Genomic DNA, 19,689 nt, shown 5'->3' on the forward strand with positions numbered 1-19,689 from the left:
GGATGGTCGCATCCAGAGGGTAGTGGTCAATGGGTCAGTGTCCAGATGGAGATCAGTGACAAGTGGTGTCCCTCAGGGGTCCGTACTGGGACCAGTGCTGTTCAGTATTTTCATCAATGACATTGACAGCGAGATCAAGTGCACCCTCAGCAAGTTTGCAGATGACACCAAGCTGAGTGGTGCAGCTGACACGTTAGAAGGACAGGATGTCATCCACAGGGATCTGGACAAGCTGGAGAAGTGAGCCTGTGCGAACCTCATGACGTTCAACAAGGCCAAGTGGAGGGTCCTACACCTAGGTCGGGGCAATCCTCGGTTTCAATACAGGCTGGGGGATGATGTGATTGAGAGCAGCCCTGCGGAAAAGGATGTGGGGGTACTGATGGACGCAAAGCTGGACATGAGCCGACAATGTGCACTTGCAGTCCAGAAGGCCAACTGTATCCTGGGCTGCATCAAAAGCAGCATGGCAAGCAGGTCGAGGGAGGTGATTCTGCCACTCTGCTCTGTTGAGACCCCACCTGCAGTACTGCATCCAGCTCTGGAGCCCTCAGCACAAGAAGGACATGGAGCTGTTGGAGCGGGTCCAGAGGAGGGCCACAAAAATGATCCAAGGGCTGAAGCACCTCTCCTACAAGGACAGGCTGAGAGAGCTGGGGTTGTTCAGCCTGGAGAAGAGAAGAAGGCTGCAGGGAGATCTTATAGCAGCCTTCCAGTACTTAAAGGGGGCCCATAGGAAGACAGGGACAGACTTTTTAGCAAGACCTGTTGTGACACGACAAGGAGCAATGGTTTTAAACTAAGGGAGGGCAGATTTAGACTGGATTTAAGAAAGAAATTTTTTACAATGAGGGTGGTAAAGCACTGGAACAGGTTGCTCAGAAAGGTAGTGGAGGCCCCGTCCCTGGAAACATTCAAGGTCAGGTTGGATGGGGCTCTAAGCAACCTGATCTAGTTAAAGATGTCCCTGTTCTTGCAGGGGGGTTGGACTAGATGACCTGTAAAGGTCCCTTCCAATCCAAAGCATTCTATGATTCTACTTGGCACCTACATGGTCTCTCCAAGGCCTCTCCCAGACAAATATGCCATGCTGAGCAAATAGTCTGCTCCATGTCCTTGCCTGACTTGTTTTAAAGTGCTGTACAAAGCAGTCTGTTTAAAACTGCATCATGGCCACCAAACATTCATGTGATTCTCAGCTTTGCACAAACAGTTAGCAGCAACATCAGAGAGCAACCAGAGACTTCAGAGAAATAAGCTCACACTAGCGACCATTAATTCACACCTAGTAGGCTTCCGTGAGCAGCATGCAGCAGGCAGCCCACCTGGGACAGTTCTTCTCCAAGCAGCACCTTCATTAAACAGCCATCATCAGGGTCCTGGCTCTTGGTTCAATGGAAAGATTAGCTCTTGCTGGATGTCAGCAGTGGTGCAAGAAGATCTGGCAGTGAATGTTTAGATGCAAGCTCATAGACAGACACGTTTAATGCCATTTCAGGAAGCGTGGTGAAAAGCTGCTATTGTCAAGTGCTGGGGTTTTTTGGGGTTTGGGTTTTTTGCTGTTGTTGGGTTTTGTTTTTTTTTATTTAAACACAGTAGCTTTTCTGGTGAAAATGCACTTTAAAATGTCTAAGCATTCAGCTATTGTTTGGAGCTATTAAGCACGCTGTTCCAAATCTCATCTCTGGCAGGCATCCCAATTAAGCAGGCATCCCGTTGATCAGCTTTCTGATCACATGGGATTTGTTCTGCTGCTGCATCTGATATAATACTTTCTGCTTTGAAGAATTTCATGTGTAGCCAGAAGAAGGCCCCACCCTTCTCATTTAGAGAGGGAAAAAAAATTCTCAAAGCCTGCTTCCACTGGCAGCATCTTCAGGAAATCAAAGGCAGGTGAAAGAGCAATCTCTTGTTTGTCCTGAAATTGGTGTGGAGCAAGTCGGGCAGCAGGAATTAGACCAAGAGCTTGTTTACTCTAAGCAAAGTGTGGGAAAGCAGGAAGGGAGCAGTCATTGCAGAACAAATTTTTATTTTTCTTCTTTGCCCATGTTTCTCTCATGGCACAATTTAGAAACCAGGGACCTTTCTCATCATATAAGGTTACCTCTGAAATGAGAGCACTAACCAGACAAACCGACACATTCAGTCTCAGAGGCAATTTAAAAGGCAGGAGTGAAACTGCAGGAGGAGTGAACTGGACCTGCAAGATTGCAAAACGGGAAGATGGGAACTTTCCAAAGAGGAAATCCCAAAGATGTTTTGAATAGCCAGCCAAGAGCATCCACTGTGAATTCCCCACAGAGGAAAACCCCAAACAGGAAAGGTTTGTTTTTGGTACAGGGCTCGGAAACCAGTGCTACCATTTTGCGGGAATTCAGGATTTTCTTCTCATGCGCACGTACTTTCATGAAAAGTGAACTCCACAAAACAAGGTGCAAAGATTACAACAGATTAGAGTTTAAGGCGCAGAGCCACTAAAGACTTTTTCTGTGGCTCATTTTCTCTTCTGTCTCACTCTTCAAAATGGGAAGAATGAACAGCATTTCCCTAGCTTACAGGGCAGGGCGAAGAAAAAGCTGCTAACACACACGCAGGATGACCAGAGTGAGGGTGAACATGGAAGAGCCTTCACAAGACAGGAGGAACTGCGGAAATACCCTGGTATGGTGGCAGAGCACCATAATGGAGGGACACTAGCCAGCCTTCCTTCCCTCCTGAAACACAGCATCACTGCAAGCTCTTACACCAAACAGCACAACCGCATCCAGCAAGGAAGAATCCTCCACCGGTCTCTTGTGCGGATAAACCAGAGACACTCCAGCTTGTCAAAGCTGGGGTGACAGCTGCTGAGTCTGAAGCCTCATTTTGGGCAGAGAAGCCAGGCACTGTAGGTGGGACACCAAGAGGCCAAGTGCAGGTTGGTTCATAGACTCGCACATCTTCAGGCTTCAAGAGTCTGTCCTAGGGATCCAGCCAGACCACCCGTGTGGCACAGCACAGGGAACCTCACCCAACAACTGCATATCAAGTGCATGTTGCCCCAGGAAAGACGTTCAGCCCCAACTTTAAATGGAGAATTCCTAATTAGGCTCTCAGTTAAAAACGTGCAGCTTATTTATGTCAGCACCGAAGAGCTGCTTCAAGACCTCTGACATTTCTTAAAATACACATAGTGACAGACTCAAACTCAGCTGGCAAATGTCACCCCATCCCAGATACGCCAGCCAGCAGACACAAGCCATCCTCTCCCTGGCGTGACAGGGTTCTCTAGCCTGAAAACCTGTTTTAACTGACAGGCTACAGCAGGGACAGGCATTGAAGGCTTCTCTGAACTACCTGCTCTGCAAACACCTGCCTCCCACAGGCTTCCCTCCCTATCTGAAGAGAAGCAAATCTTTCCTGCTGTTAGTATAAAACAGCATTACTGTGAAAAACAAGAGATAGAGCTGTGACATTAGCACAACTCTCTGCTGGGACAACTACAGCAAAATGGGTCTCACTCCCAGACATAAAAATGTATTAAGGTCTGGGCAGGATTCATCTTCCCCAATTTTAGCCCACCCATACAACACATCTAGTCAAGGGAGTCAACTGACCCCTTGCCACAGTGTGGAAGAACTCCAGCATCCTCACCCCAGTGTAAAACAGCTATCCAAAATAGGATCCGTTGGAATTGAGCCACTCGGGACTTCTGGGATGCACATGAATTAACTGGTCAAATATCCACCTGGTAGCAAGACCTTTCCGCTTGATGCCCTGAATCTCACAGCTCCTTAGTTATCAGAGGAAAGGGGAGCCATAGCTTGCAAGAAGATGCCGATGTAGCATCAGACATCCCTCTGGAAGATGCTGCCCAACTCCATGCAGCACGAAGAACTGCCTGAGCAAAAGCACAGGGCTGGGTCCTCCATGAGCAAAAGGAAAGAACGTGGAGCAGCATGAACCCGATTCATTGCTGTAACTTACAATTGGCTGTAGCTGCGCGCCTGGTAGCATGAACTGCATTTGCTGAGCAAACATGGCTGCGGCTGTCTTCTGCTGGATCAGGTTGTTGCGTCCATTTATTTCAAGTTGTGTTTTTAAGTGCGGGGGAGGGTGGAGATATTTGCAGTTCTCTCGGGTACACCGGCCCTAAAAGACATAATGAAACAGCATTTCAGTGAATGTAATGCTCAGGGCAGCCAGAGAAATTTAATTAAGGATTGTTTGGGTTACTGTAACAACACAATCATCTAGGCGGAGGCAGTTTGGTAGCTACTGTGCCTCTTTTGTGATTTTTCTACACAAGTGCAATACTTAGGTGAAGAGAAGAGCAACATGACTTCTCCTGCAGTAACACTAACTGAATGCTATCAAGCTAAACCCAAAAGTTAGGCTTCCTGATGTTAAAATGATTGTTGTAAAAAAAAAAAAAAAATCTAACACAAATACCAGTATTTTCAGAAGTTAGTGGCAACAGCTCCAGAAACAACAAAAAAAATTCCCCATTTTCTTGTGTTGGTTGTTTTTCCCCTCCCTCCCACCACCAGACCACTTAATTGGCCCTGACAACCAGACAGCGAGAAACAAAACTGTCTCTACCACTTCCCCAGCTGCGCTGGGTAAAACATTAAGAGGACAGCTCTGTAAAGCAGCACCTCTGATCTTCAACAGGCTTGTACTGAGATGCTGCAAACTGGTAGTCACAGGAGGAAGAATTGAAACAATTTCCCCTTCGCGCTTCATTTGTTAAAAGCCACAGTATGTTGAATCACTGACTTCTTCCCCCCTCTGCTAAATAAACATAAGCGCTAGGGAAGCCAGTGGCTCCTAAAAAGCAAAGGATCACTAATGTTACAGATCACCTCAAATCAACTGAGACCACCACTTTTAAAAAACATCTGTAAACTGTGCTTTGCTTTAATAGTGTTTGCAAGTAGACATAAGAAGATAAATACCAAGAGTCCACTGAACACAGAAAACTAGTAACAAATTTTGTCATTAAGATTAAATAATTCTTGAAAAATAGGGATTTTCCCCCTCTTTCTCTGTGTATTCCCTCCTCAAGAAACAGGCATACAGAATACAAGAAACATTTTATGCAACTTTATGCATAAATTTTATAAATAACTTATGGTGAATTTTTTTGAGGAAGTAATTCTTCTGTAGCTATTCAGAGCCTAATAAAACAAGGCCAGGCCTGGGGACCACAGAGTTGTTGCATGACAGATAGCTAATAATGGTTCCTGCAGACAGCAAAGGAGCAGGACCATCCATTACCCAGCCTGTCCCTGGCACTCTCATCAGCCAGACACTGCATTCTCAGTCTCGATATAATTAAGTTTGCTTTCAAAAAAGGGGCACATTGGGTGACCCCACATACCTGCTCCTGTCGTCAGGATCACACGCAGCAGAGCCGTAACCCCATAACCAGGTCCACACGGGTACACCCATTACACGCCACTGCACCCTGGGCACAGACTGGTGGAAACCCCCTGGGATGGGTCCCTGCCTGCATCCAGGATGCTCCCCCATGGATTTTTAAGACCTGTCTCCACCTGTACAAATGTTTGGGTGGAATCACTGGACGGTCTGGGTCCCACTGCACAAAGCTGACACTGTGATCCACTGTAGGGCTGCTTTCGAACCGCCAGCCAGGCTCCTCAGCATGCTGAGAGAGGGGCAAGTCACTGGAGAGCAGCTGAAGATCTGCAAGCTTTATGTGTGCTTTTGTCTGTCCCCTTTCCTGGTGGGGATAATGGGTTCACCTGGGAAAGGGCTGCAGAGCCCGTCTGTGGCATGAAAAGGGGCTGTATGATGGAGCATCATGAGAAACAGGCTCCTCTCTTATCTGCTCCAAGGAGATCAGAGAGTTAAACAAAACTCCTGGCTCCCTGTTATTATTTAGAGGCAAATAATTAAATGTAAGAAGTGATGGGCTAAACCCACTGGGACAGGAAAACACACTCCCAAACTTCAGCAGCCTGCCTTTGTGGAGTGAAACTCTCTGCCCTGCTCCTAGAAGAGCCCAATGGCTCCCGACAACCCAACTCAACAAGAGAGAGGCTTTTTAATGCTATTGTTTTGGCTTCTTAGCAATCCAACAGCCCCAGATCCCCAGCACTGAGTTAATTGCTCACAGGCCCCAAGGACATCAATCTTCATCACCAGACACTTTCTTACATCTGTGTAAAGTGAGGGTAAAATGGCACCACACAGCTGGCTGGTGCTCAGACAACTGGCACTACTACAAGGTAAAGAACTGCATTAATCTGGAAGGAGGAGACTCATCAGCATGAGGTAGGTTTGGGACATCCTTCTCATGGCATCTTTCCAGCTGCACGAGACCAGGTCCTTGCACAGCCCTTCCCATCACCTGGGACCCAACAAGAGTCCAGCATTCAGTCTCAGAGTGTATCTGCAGCGTCCCACCTCCACAACTTCTACGGGGCTGCTCAGGTTGCTGCAGACCCCGCAGAGTAGCGGGCTGTCGATGGCCAGGCAGCTGCTCTATTCTAAGCTCCAGCCTTCAAGGGCTTACACATCAGCCTTAGAAATTCCTCCTGGCTGAAACTTGGCACAAGTGCTTTGAGTTGGGAAAACACTAATTTCTACCAAATTTGGAATAAATCTATGTAGATGTTTCTACACTGCAGGAATGGAGAAGATGAAAAAAGAGCTACTATTTTTTGTAAACAATACTTACAGGGCCTTCTGCAACTTGAAAAGGACTTTGCTATTCCAACTGAAATTTTGCATGTCATTGATACCAGCCACCCCAGCTTGGTGTGAAGCTTTGTTCTACTTTTTTCTCAAGACAGAGTTTGTTTAATTCCAACAGGGGGTTCTACAAACAGAACATTTTTATTACCAACAAAAACACCCCCATACAGCACAAGGCCTTGATCCTGCAGACAGAGCTGTGAGCAGAAACCAGTGCCCACACAGAGTGCTACTGGTTTCAATGAGGACATATATTTGCAAAGAACTGAGAGCTGTGCAGATGCTGCTGCAGAGCGAAGGCTGTGAAGTGCAGCACGGCTGTCAGTCAGGCCTTCTAGGGCTCCAGGAAGACTAAATGAATCACCACTGTACTCAGATTCAAAACCACACCTTCAGTCTAGCTCCTCCTCACCATCATTTTGATCCTGAGCATCATCAACCACTGCATTTAACCAGGACAGGTTAGAAGCCACAGCTGAGTCGGGTTGCCCTCTCCAACACCACAGTAGGTTCTTCATCTCTCAGACAAAGAATTTTAGGAACTGATGACGTGACTGAGAGTGATAGAAAATGTTCCCAGTTTAGACATCCAGCTATGAAACAACTTTCAAGATGTCTCGCTCTAGAGTGATGGGCACCTCTAGCATCCTCTGAACTCCAACACTGGTAGGGGTGATCCCTTCTTCTACACTTCCATCACAATGTCCACAGTTCTCAGTACTTCTCAGCAACACATACGCTCTTCAAGACCAATTTCAGCTATACGAAAGCCGCCAGAAGGACAAAGGAACTGCCATTATTCACTTCTCAGTACCAGCTGCAACACAGCAGGGAAAACAACAGGGAACTGGTAGCAAATCTGCTGTGTGGATACTGGGCTGGGGACAAATAAGGACAACTCCATTTTATACCTGCATGGCCTAGGAATACAATATGAGAAAATACAACAGGAGTCAGGCCCCTAAGTTTCAGATGAGCATCTTTATGCTAAAAGGCGCAGGTTTTGCTGCACTGACTAGCTGTGGCTCCAGCACATCCAATGCTCAGCACAGGGCACAGGACAGTCCCAGTGCCCTACGCAGAGATCTGCTGAGACACTCTCCAAACTGAGCATTGCACCAAAAAGCACCATCCTAGCACCTGGAGTGGGTCATTGCATGTGTCGGGAAGGGGCATGGTGCTCAGAGACTGAGCTGTGTCAGCAAGCAGCATGCTGAGCCTGCTGGGACCAGTGCAGCCATCCTGTTGTAACTGGAGGAGTTTGTTGCTGTTAATTTAGCATAAGTATTGACTCCAGGGAAGGCACATTCTCACCCTGTCCTGGGTGGCACGCAAGCCTGCAGCCAGGGAATCACCACCCAGCAACAGACTCTGCTGCTGGCCTTGGTAACATGCTAAATATAGCTGTATTTTCTGGCTCCTCGCAAAATGGAAGGAGTCTGAAGGACCATATTCGTCAGCTTCTTTGCCAACTACAGCCAGGAGGGAAAAGCATATGGACTACACTTCCCAAGGCTTGAAAAATGGATATTAAAAATAAATCATTAAAAGATTTTATAAGAGTATCTTCTCCTCCTTTCTTCCCACACACTCCCCCACCCTTACAGTAGGCTGCTGGCATGTGATTGACTCTGTGTTGCCAACTTAAGTCATGCTGTGATGGCGCATACTGTAAATGGCTGGCATCTGACACTAGCTAACGTGACAGCAGCTTGCAGTGCAACAAAGCCAGCTGTTTTGAGTGCAGCACTGATGGCAGCACACTTAAATCCAGTAGAAAAACCTGCATTACACCTGGCTGTTTGGAGTCTGCTAGGCTGCACCTTGTCATCTGCATCCTAGCTCAGAGGGATGCAAATAAGAGCACACTGGGTACTGCACCAGGCTGGATGAACCTACCCTAAGCATGCTGCACAAATTCTCTTCTCGCTGGCTGCTGAAGTGAGCTGAACCATGCTGCAGAAACAAGGCTTCCAGCACAAACCCAAGGCTTGCTCACATTTGCACCAGTAATGCAGTTTGTTACGGTCTCTTTAATCCTGGATGCCAGCGAGGGGTTCCAGAGCAGGCACATGTTTCTGGTTTTAATAACTGCACTGTATGTCCCGTCAATCACCAGCAGTTCTCATGTGAAAATCTTTAAGCTAATGTTGCTTTTCACACACTGGAGGCTGCAGTAGGCTTGTGCCCTGACTGTGCTGTCTTTTCCACAGACATTGATGACATGTGCAATGACTGACAGCAAAGAGAATGAAAAGAGACCAAGCAGGAAAGGATTTCCATGTTTTGCACAAAACCAGGCACCAAAACACAGCTTGCCTGCATAACTTTTCCCTGCATGAAGCAGCAGATTTCCACCCCCCCCAAGAAGAACTCAGTGGGGAGGCACATTCAGAGATGTGCTTGCCCTGCTTACTCAGTGCCTGCCACTCCAGCGCTGAGGCACGAAACGCTCTCTGCTTTCCATCCCACTCTATACATGCACACAGAGGCCTTCTCCTGGTTGGGGATCCTCACTCCTGCCAGAGCCTTGCATGGCTTTCACATATGCAATACAACCTCGGCCACCATGGTGTCTGCCCCCACATCTGGAGGGCAGGCAGAGACCAGGCTGCAGAACTGCCCACAAAGTGTGAACTGTCATGCAACAGTGGCAGGCAGAAAAGGAGGAGCTCTGGGCTTCATCCCTGTGTCCATGCAGCACAGCTAAGAATGTGTACTGAGCAGCACATGCTGCTCCAGGTCTAACCCTACTGCCATCTGCTCTCTAAGAAAAGAGAGATACAGGGAGGCAGACTTGGTATCTGGTAATGCCCAAGCTCCAACTCCTTCGCCCACCCTACAAGGACTTGCAGCTTCAAAGTTACCCTTCCAGGAAAGCAAACCACCAAGGTGTTGAGGACACTGTCCATCCACCACCCCAACTTAAGTGCTTCGTGCTTGTTACGGTTTGTCCCTAAGCAATTTGCACCAGGGCTGAGCAACTGGCATGCTGGCTGGATTGCGTGGCTCATCCTGCCATCTCCAATGCATTGCGTGCCTCATCCTGCCATCTCCAATGCTGCATCACACTCGTCATTCCACACAGGTAGAGAGCTGTGCTGCAGGGAGGAAGGGAGATGGCTGTCCATCTCACTGCTGGAGCAAACACCTTCCGCTCAGCAAACAACATCAAATAGCATGGAAATAGCATGTTTTCAACTGGAAAACAAAGGAGGCTGGAGCAGACAAGTCAGCCTGATCATTAGCGAGTGTTAGTCTCACAGATAGGTGTTCATGCAGCCAAGCTGTCACTCGCTGCAGTTCAAAGCCTAGCTCTGTACATACCTTATCTGCAATTCCTTTTCTACAGGCTAATGAAATGTTAAAAGTTATGCTGCCAGCCAAGTCAGAAGTACAACCTTGCAACCTCCCCTGAACATTGACCCTGGCACAGTACATCAGATAACTTCTGCTTAATAGCAATGTTTTTCTCCTCGCAGTGTTGGAGTAGCTCACTGTTACAGAGAGGTTTTAAAGTGTAATTATGTACAAAGCAATCCTCGAATGTGTTCTCATGGAAGGCTGTTAGCCCACCTACAAGGATCCTAAAAATCAGGTCTAGAAAGATGTAGAGAAGTGACACATCACCTCTAGGCCTACACAGATCAGCTTCACCTATTTTCTTTGTACCTATTACTTGTGTATTTCCCAGACAAGGGACTCTAACACATCACTCTCCCTGCAGCTGTAAAGCTCTTCCTGATTCTCAGCTGCAGTTTTGCTCCTCTTGCAACTGAAGCCTAAAAACTTGTCTTACCCCAGAGGGCCTTCCTCTTTGAGGAACGGCCCATACTTAAAGGCTGCAGTCACATCTATCCCCCTTTGTCAAACCTCTCTGCTCTAGACTATGCAAACCATGCTCTTTCAACTTTGTGAGGAGAGCCTCCAACCCTTTCATTAGGCTGTTCCCCCAGTCAGCCTGCACCCCTGCTGACGTGTGTGCATGCACAGGGCACTGCACTCCAGCTAACCCCTTACCACTGCTGTGCAGGTACGAAGATTTTTTTCACATGTCCTGCAGATGACACTGCTGCTTATACATCCCTGCATGACATTTTCTTTCCTTCTAACAGTGTAACCTTTTTGAGTCACTCTCAACAAGCCTTTTCCAGAACAACTGCCTACCCAGCTATGCTGCATCCTGTATCATGCAGCTGATTCGCTTCAATGCAATATTTCATACTGCTTTAATTGAACTCACACCCCTTTTTTATGGACTATTTTTCCAACCTGTCAAGATTATCTGCAACTCCACATCTGGTTCTCTAAAGTGTCTGTAGTTCCTCCCAGCTCATAGCACCCTACCAATTTAACAAGCATACTCTCTCTATTCCATCATTCAAGTCATCAGAACAAAACAAAACTGAACAGTCTTGCCAAGCACATCCTTCCAGACTGCCACTGAACTCAGTTTTCCAAGCTGTTGTGGGTTGCCACATAAAAGTTTATCCTATGCTTTGTTCCCCGTCTTGTTTGGAAACTGATTTGTGCCATGTCAAAGACTCCCAAATCTAATCCCAGCACTCCATCCTCCCCATCTCTCTAAAATAACCCCATCTCAAAGGCTTCCCAGTTCTACTGCTTTTTCTGCTCCTCTCTGGACACCTGTAGGGATGCTGGAAAGTTAGTGCTCTGCACCCCTCCTGCGCCAGCACTCCTACTTGCCATCAAGCATGCATTTGTACACAACGTTGGGTACAGAGAAGCTGGTGGTCTGAAGTCACAAGTAACAGCAATAAAAAAATACAGCACAGCTAGTTGCTGACATTTTTCAAATGCAGGTGTTAAGACCCATTTACAGAGCACCCAAAACCTGCTGTTATGGTGTGGATCCTGCTGTGAACAGATCATAGCCAAAAAGAAAAAGCAAAATGTATCTTCTAGTTAGCGTTACCAGATGGCAAACAGCCTCAAAGGGAAGGGAAGCAATGTAGACTTCCTATCATACATAAGTTTCAATTTCAATGTATGTGGATAAAAATGCTAGAGTTAAGGTTAATCTGGTAGCTTCCAGGTATGGATGATATAGACGCTGCGAAATGCATGTTCTAGCTAGGAACAAGCACCATTCATGAATACATAATTTGCTGGAAACACGATTCAAACAGCCCATAAAAAGCACAAACCACAGTTTTGCAACATCTCTAGGATGAGTTTTGCCTAACTTCTTTGAACTTCGCACCTCTGGGTCCAAAGAGCCACCTCTCTGAGTTTGCGCAGAGAGATGAGAAGAAAACTGCTAAAAACACCCCAGGTGTTATTTTGGCCCAACTCAGTTCCCCTGCAGTCGCTCAAGAAACCTCTTCAGATTTTATGCTGTTCTGAGCGATGCTCTGAGCTGCGGCAGCAGCGTGTCAACTCCGATTGGCGAACAGGGACATGTCTTTTGTCAGGGTACAGAGGACAACAGTCAGACCTGCCTTCCCCCACAGCTTCAGTGGAAAAACCTGAATATCTATCACAAGCTCCCAGGGCTACCAATGCTCCCAACACTCTCAAGGCAGCTCCAGCTCATCGCTGAAACAGCGACTGAATTTCATGGCTTCAATGAATGTCGGGTCAAGCCCTTTCTGAGCAAGCCTAGACTTGATTTTGACCAAAATGAGTGAACTCTGATGTTTTGCATGATTTCAAATGAAAGCAGGTGACATTCGGCAGCTACGAAAAGAGTTTCGGGTCCTTTTGAACTGAAAGCTCAAAGCAAAGCTCAGTGGCGTGTGCAAGTGCAAGGCAGCTAGAAAGCCCTCGGAGCAAACCAAGCGGACACACTGTGTTCACCCTGCTGAAGTGAGGCTGATGCATTCTGCACAGTCCCAGTCTGCCCAGTTCTCCTCTCTCTACAGCTGTGGCACAGAGCCCTGGGAGGATAACCAGGAGGTAAATAAATAACTGTAGGGGTGAGGGCTTAAAAAAAATTATATTCCTCTGCAACCTTAAAAAAGCAAGTTGGGCAAACACAGTCACTTCAGTCCAGTAAGTTAGAAAAATGCAGAAGGAATGGGAAGCAGAGACAAAAATCCCTGGCTAGCACACTGGTGCTTGCTCTTCAGCCTCCCCATCTCACCCGTGGGACTGCCCTGCTAGGATATTTTTGCTTTGCAGAGAGATGGAAGGAAGGACAGGAGGAAGAAAAACATCAGCATCATTTTTGCAAATGTATGCGAGTCCAGACAAAAGCTGCCAACAGCCAGCTGAGGGGACTGCTGAACAAACACTGCTAGAGACCTGTAACACCTCCATCTCTTTGTCATTCTGGCCTTTGTCTAGGAAAGCCAGCCTCTATCACAGACACAAACCAGGGCTGAAGAGGCTGTGCCCCTGAGTGCCACTGGCTCGGGGGAAAAGGCTGTGCTGAAGCCCTCTCCTCCATCACAGGACTGGAAAGCAAGCTGCCCCTTGCCACCAGACGCACACCCGCTGTGGCACGTGTCCACGCTGACGGGGCTTTGGTCACCTACCGATCGTACAACGGGACAGGTCTCCATCAATGAGCACTATGTGAGGAATAGCAGCACTTTGCCCAAGCAGGGGACATGCTTCCCATCGTGTGGCAGAAACAGTTTAGCAGCTGAACAATTTCACTAATATTAAAAAAAAAAAGAAAGAAAGAAGTATACTGAGCACATAACATTGCTTCACTTGCACCAAGGTAAGAGACAGTCATCAGATGCAAAATACTGGGAACAAATAGATGCACAGCATGGACAAATCCTACTGCAGATGCCAGTCCTTTCAAATAGTGCATATAAAACTGCAAAGCACTTGGACAGGGGGTTTCTCAAGATCAGATGCACTCTGCTGGGATTCAAACATGCTTATCTAGGACTCTCTTATGAAGTCTGCAGCCTCAAAACGTTTATCAAGCTTGTTTTTGTTACACAGCTCAAATGAGAGCAGGAGAAAAACAAAGCAGAGACAGCAGCATTACTACATCCTAGTCTCCCTTTTTGGTATCACCTTAACCAGTGACAGTTACTCACAGCTGTTGCCAAGAACTTCAAACCACTGAACTCAGCAGGCAAATCCAGCTCCATACAGAAAGGGTGGCTCGTTAGCATGGAGCTCAAGTATTTAAACAAGTACCATCACCCCACCATTTTTTAAAATTTTAATTAGAAATGGGGGGGGGGGGGGGGAGGGGGGGGGGGGCAGGCAGACATGAAACTACTGTATTCCAGTAGACTCTAAGCAGCCACAGGCACCAGCCTAAACTCCCAAATCCTCATTCACCTGGCAATTAGGGAAGCCGAGAGCTGCTGTGAGTGAAGTTTTACTTTTGCACATTGCTGAATACGACAATGTTCTGCTGAATTTCCCCAGGACAGCACAAAGAGGTCGTGGCTGTCCTCCTGCTTTCACGCAGGATTTTCATTCCAAGCTGTTTGTTATACTTGAAGGTTCTTACAAACTCAGAGCAGTTATTTTGTTGGGGAAAAGCCCTGTAGCTCCTTCATTATATTTTTACATCTTGACAACTCTTTCCAGCTCTGTTCTCCTGCCAAGCTCTCTTCACTCAGGCCAATGGTATGCTCTGTTATGCTCAATGAAAAACGTGTATTGATTTTAATGTTTTTGGTTTGCGGAACATTTTTGCTTGCTCCAAGCAATGGACAGTGTGTACCAAGTCTAAGAAATATATATTAAAAGAGTATGGCACTGTCCAAGTATATTTTTTATGAGCTGTAGAGCCACAGAACAGAAAAACATGTTTATCTGAGAGATTACTACTTGGAACGAACAGCAATCTCATTCCACAAAAGAGAGGAATAAAGACTTCATCGAGTTCTTTTCTTTTGTATCCACTGATACATTTTGATTAGGCTACGTTTTGTGAACCGTATCAGTCTGTTACGACCACATATTTGAAATGAGGTTGAAACAGAATAGACGTACCCTCAATTTAGAGTTTTGAACTGATAATTTTTAGTGTCTTCCAAGTCTTATTCCACTACCGTCCCAGGTTTAGGAATGTTAAAAGCACAATAAAATAAGTTTCTTTAATACAGTATCAAATACAGGCTCTCTCCAAGCAAAATAACCTTTTACAGACATCCCTGGCCACAAGCAACTGATCGATAACAATTACGAAGGAAGGCATTTAGCGCCTGGTAAAGAGATCACCTTTAGAAGCACATTTAGCCCTGGGATCACTGCATGTGTTTAGAGTAGGAGGCAAAGCAGGTGACATCCTGCAACGTTAATATTCCTGCGGGTGAATGTTTCAGTGTGGGACTATTTGTAAGTAAAGAAATCAATTCTACCTGGAAGATAGAAACACTGGCATGTCACTGATTTTTCTTCTGTAATAAGTTACAAAAAACCATGCCAGTCCCTGGAACAATATTGCAGAAGTACTGTATTAAAAAAACACCACAAAACCCCACAGAAAACCAAACAAAACAAAACTTCTAATATGTCTTCCACCTTTCATCTCCCTCAGTTCTGTCCCTCCTGATTGCTATTACACCAGGCCAGCTTTTGAAAATAGCAAGTGTAGTTTCTCTTGTCCCTTAAACCACTTTTTCATTGCAAATCCCATAATCCAATTCTACAACTTCCACCGGCTGATTGAATCTGTCAAGGTCATATGGAAAGTTGATGCTTCTGACCTTCCTCTACCTACAGTGTCTGTTGAATATTACAATTGCAGCAGGCAAACCACACGTAGACAGAACCAAGCAAAGTACATTAAAGCCCAGGAGAATAAATGTTAAAGCACTGTGTTCATGAATACAAATATCGGACGCGTGACCACCTCCAGCGGCCTCGCTCCTGGAGTTTACACAAGGGAGAAGACAAACAGGGAAGCCCGGAGACTGATAACTAAGCGTCCGACACAAACCCTCCCTCCTGTCCTGTGGAGGGCAAAGCCACGCTCAGAAAACCTCATTCTCACTGCATTTTAGAGAGAGAAATGAATCTGCAAATAAAAGGAGATTTGCGGGTGGCTGGGTTTTGGGCTTTTTGGGTGGTTTTTGGTTTGGGGGTGTGTGTGTGTGTGTGTTTAGAACTTGGCAGAATATAACAATTTACCAGCTGAGGATTAGCCCAATTTTTGTTTGTGTTGTTGCTTTGCTCAGAAAGCAACAGCTTAATGGGCATAAACAGATTCCTGGTTTTCAAAAAATAATGAAAGAACTTTAAAAAAAATTAATTCCATCTGGGCTGACAATTCCCAGGGAGAATCTTCAGACTGGAAAAAATAACTCTGCAGGATGTGCTTCAGCCTCAGCTACTGAGGGGCTGCAGGGGGTAGCACAGCAGCACCCTGAGCAGGGAAGGATGATGGCTGGGCTCTGCTAAGCATGCTGATGACTCCTGCTGGGGTACACCACGGCACTGCCACCCCAGCTTTCCACCCTTCAGCTGGAAACACCAAGAGATGTCAGAACAGGACACGACAGTCCCTCTGTGCATTAGCTTAAGCCACTGCAGGAGGTGACTGCAGGGAAGCAAGCAGATATAGCAGAGGGTGATGCCCGCAGTTGCCACTGCAAGCCAAGATTTGCTCCCAGACACCCGCCAGAGCCCAGGGTCTGACGCTCCAAGGCAGAGGACACCTTTCTGCTCTCAGCTGAGATCTGCCCAACAGCAGAGAGGCAGAGAGCAAAGCCACCTCCCCCTGCCCCTCACCCTGATGGCTGCCCACTGATGTCCCCAGCTCCTCTCCTACTCTCACTCCTCTCTGTCCCACTGCTTGGCTCCCCCTTCACTGCTTCCCATTCATCTCTTTCCTGCTGCACATCAAAGCCCACCCCTCCCGCCACCTTCTCCCATAGCAGTGCCTCTCTGGCTACCATTAAGTCCACCAAAGACCAAGCTGTGCCCTCATGCTCCTGTTTCAGCCAGACATGCCGGGCAGGTCTGTGCACAGCACCCCACCTCCCCTTCGCTCCAGCTTAGCAGAGAAGCTACCAGACCACCAGAAGGGCTGACCACGTGCCACCAGCTCCACATGCTCTCACTCATCTCCGAGCAAGGACCCCAAATCTTTCCAGTCCATGCCAGGCCTCAGATTTCACGCCCATGGTATAATGAACGTGCTGCTGGTGAGAGGATTAAAGGTGCAGACACAAAAAGCACCTTCAAGAGAGCTCTTGCAGCCTGCTAAGCACAGCAGGCCAGGACCACACATCTCATGCGGGCCCTGGCTTCCAAAGAGGGCATCCAGGCCAAGTAACATTGAATCACAGCCCTCTGTCATCCAGGAGGCAGCAAGGCTTGAAGAGAAAGGAAGGATGAAAAAGAAAAAGAAAAGCCTGCCTTGCCCTAGGCAAATATTCCACCTCAGTTAGTTTTTGCAGACTGATCTATTTTAGCCTGTTGTTTATTACAGCCAGTAACGTATGCACATTTAAGTCACAGAGGAGATTTTTCTTTTAAGAAAACACCTTCAGAAGTACTCTCTAAGTGCCTGGCACTAGAAAGCAGAGATGTGACCGATCTTTGCTACCATCTCAAGTGAAAGGGAGGTTAAGGCAGTGTAAATGTTTGTTAGGACTTGAGCCCACAGAGCAGCACAGCAAGCTGCAGCAACAGGACAGGCCTTTTTCCATGGAAGTAAACACAATGGACTTGCAATGCCAAAGATAATGCACTGCCACCTCTATGGGCAAAAGGAGAATTTTGCAATAACGCAGTTCTGGGCTAGAACTGCAAGCAGTAGTACAAATTTAACCACAGTTCACATGCACTGGTCACAAGTACCATGCAGGCAGCCAGCCTTAAGGGACAGGATGCCAAATTCTGTGCCAATATCTGAAAACCTGTTCATTTATGATGGATTTATTAAAACAGCCTCAGCCAGAGCAAAACTTCTACCTGTCCTAATTACAACACTCCTCGCAGACCCCTGTTCCCCCAGCCTGTTATCAAGTCGCGTGAGGGTCTGTGCAGATTTACACTCCCTACCTCGCTCAGCCAAAGTATGCTCTTGTTCCTAACTGTGCACAGTCAAGTAATAAACCCTTCCCAGAACATAAGTCAACGTGGAGACTGCAAGGCAGCCTGCTCAAGGAGGCTTTCTGCTCACCCTGTACTCCACGCTGACCTACAGACCCAGAATTCAGAGTCACTGTGTGATGCAGAGCCCAAAGACCCCAAAAATCTAGAAACGGAGTTCTGTTTTCTCCACGCAATGCCAGGAATGGGGATTAGCAGATAATCCATTTTGTAGAAACCATGATTTCAGATGCTGAAAGGTTAATTCCATGTAGCTGCTGATTAGATCTGTTCCCTCTCCTGTAACAAGAGCTGTAGGACAGGACACTGAAAAGGTTGTACAGCCTTACTGGGTAGATGTATCCACTTGCTCCTGCAGGATGCAACTTTTGCCCTGCCAGAAATCCTGACCTAAATTCTCCTCTGAGTGGCACTGGTACAAGTGCCAGAACAGCTAAGAAAGGAATGCATCGTGTATGTGCATGCACGTGTGTCCGTTCGTCCGCCTGTCCCAGCAGACCAACAAAAATGGAACTGATCAGGGCTTTCATTTCATTTGCCTGGGGTTTGGAGCTTGTGTTTTTAATAACTGCCAGATTCACTTATTTAGGTTTGAGAGCAGTAGAGAAAAGCTGGGGGAGGTAGAAGCGACTAAAGCATATCCATGTGGACACGCTTGCTTATTCAGGCTTCAGTCACAAAAAGCAAACTGATCAAATTACTGTGGGGTTTTTCTGCCCTTTCCGTATTACTGCTCTGCTTTCCAAACTCCTGCCCTCAACTTCTACTCTGAGCTGCTTATCCTTGTCCTGGTCACTGGTGCAGTACCAACAGCCTGATGCTCAACCTTTTGTAGACAAGGAGGGATGCAAGGATTAGCTTTTAAAGGCCGATTTCTATTAGAAAGCAATCTCGACAACATGACTTCCTTAGGCAGGCAGACACCTGACCTCACATATTCTCCTGCCACTGACAAGAGATACCTTCAGACACAGCACAATCCCTTCCTAAAAGGGCAACAAGAAAAAGACCTTTCACTGCCCTGATCGGGTACAGCCAGGATGGGTCAGCTGCGATGCAAACATACATTTGCTTTTAGGCGAGATGGGCCTATATCGGGTCAGGCTAGGAGAGATTTTTTCTGCAAGGAAGAGTGACCTTTCCTGAGGACATCTGCAGCCTCTCCAGCCACGTGAGAGGAGTAGCTGCAAAGAAGCTCCAGTGTCATTAGCGAGTCTGGAATGCAGCACGACTGGTGCCGACGTCAGCGAACACCCGGCTGGAAAAAATGCTCTCACTTGCTTAAACCAAGGTAGATGGACTCCTGATAAGGCCCCGGCGGAAATCCCTGCACAAACTTTTATGCAAGTACCTCCGATACAAAGAAAGAAGGAATATTAAGGAAATTGCTAACGCTTTTCCTCTGGCTGGGCTAAGCTCTGAAAGGATGCTTAAAATCATACTCTGAGAATTAGCACAATCAAAACAATAACAAAAAAAATTTCAGCGGTGTTTCTGTCCTAGCTAGTGTCAGCTCTGAGTAAAGACTTTTAAACATTTTACATTACTGTGGACTCTTCAAAAAAACCCATGCAGAGAAACACAAAACAACAACAAAGAAAATCCTCTTAATTCAATCTGTGCTTTATCGCACAAGGCCACAGCAGGGGATTTTTGGCTGTGGGAATACAAATATTCATCAATGCTACAGCTCAGGGTCCTGCTCCGATTAGTACCCAAACACAGAATGAGACGGTCCCAGCCTGAGGAGTTTTCAGTCTAAATACACCAGATTTGGTAGAAAAACCCCAGGTGGCTAGGGGAAGCCTCAGCAATACCGAGACTGCGTGCCAGCCGCCCCGTGCTGGACTGCTGCAGCTGCAGAGCTGCGGCTGCGATGCCCTTGATGCTTTCTGAGCTCCTGACTCCCAGCAGCAGGCAGCCTGCCCTTCCCATCTCTGCATCGCTAGCTAAAAGCAATCCTGCCCATTTGCCTCTCAGCCC

The 19,689-nt window shown here is 47.0% G+C and overlaps 1 protein-coding gene across 8 annotated transcripts in view; it reads right to left on the minus strand.

The window, feature by feature from the left end:
* The window catches only part of MBNL3 (muscleblind like splicing regulator 3), a 98,957-nt gene that overhangs the window by 31,882 nt on the left and 47,386 nt on the right, over window positions 1-19,689 (minus strand). For all 8 annotated transcript variants that reach the window (XR_012777254.1, XM_075512756.1, XM_075512762.1 and 5 more), the window contains one exon: window positions 3,967-4,131. Coding sequence is in view for 7 of the 8 variants with exons in the window: in XM_075512756.1 (XP_075368871.1) it covers window positions 3,967-4,131 (165 nt within the window). In the remaining variant the exon portion in view is untranslated. The remainder of the gene's footprint in view (window positions 1-3,966; window positions 4,132-19,689) is intronic.

This window comes from Mycteria americana, chromosome 10, assembly GCF_035582795.1.
Source record: "Mycteria americana isolate JAX WOST 10 ecotype Jacksonville Zoo and Gardens chromosome 10, USCA_MyAme_1.0, whole genome shotgun sequence".
NCBI classification, from domain to species: domain Eukaryota; kingdom Metazoa; phylum Chordata; class Aves; order Ciconiiformes; family Ciconiidae; genus Mycteria; species Mycteria americana.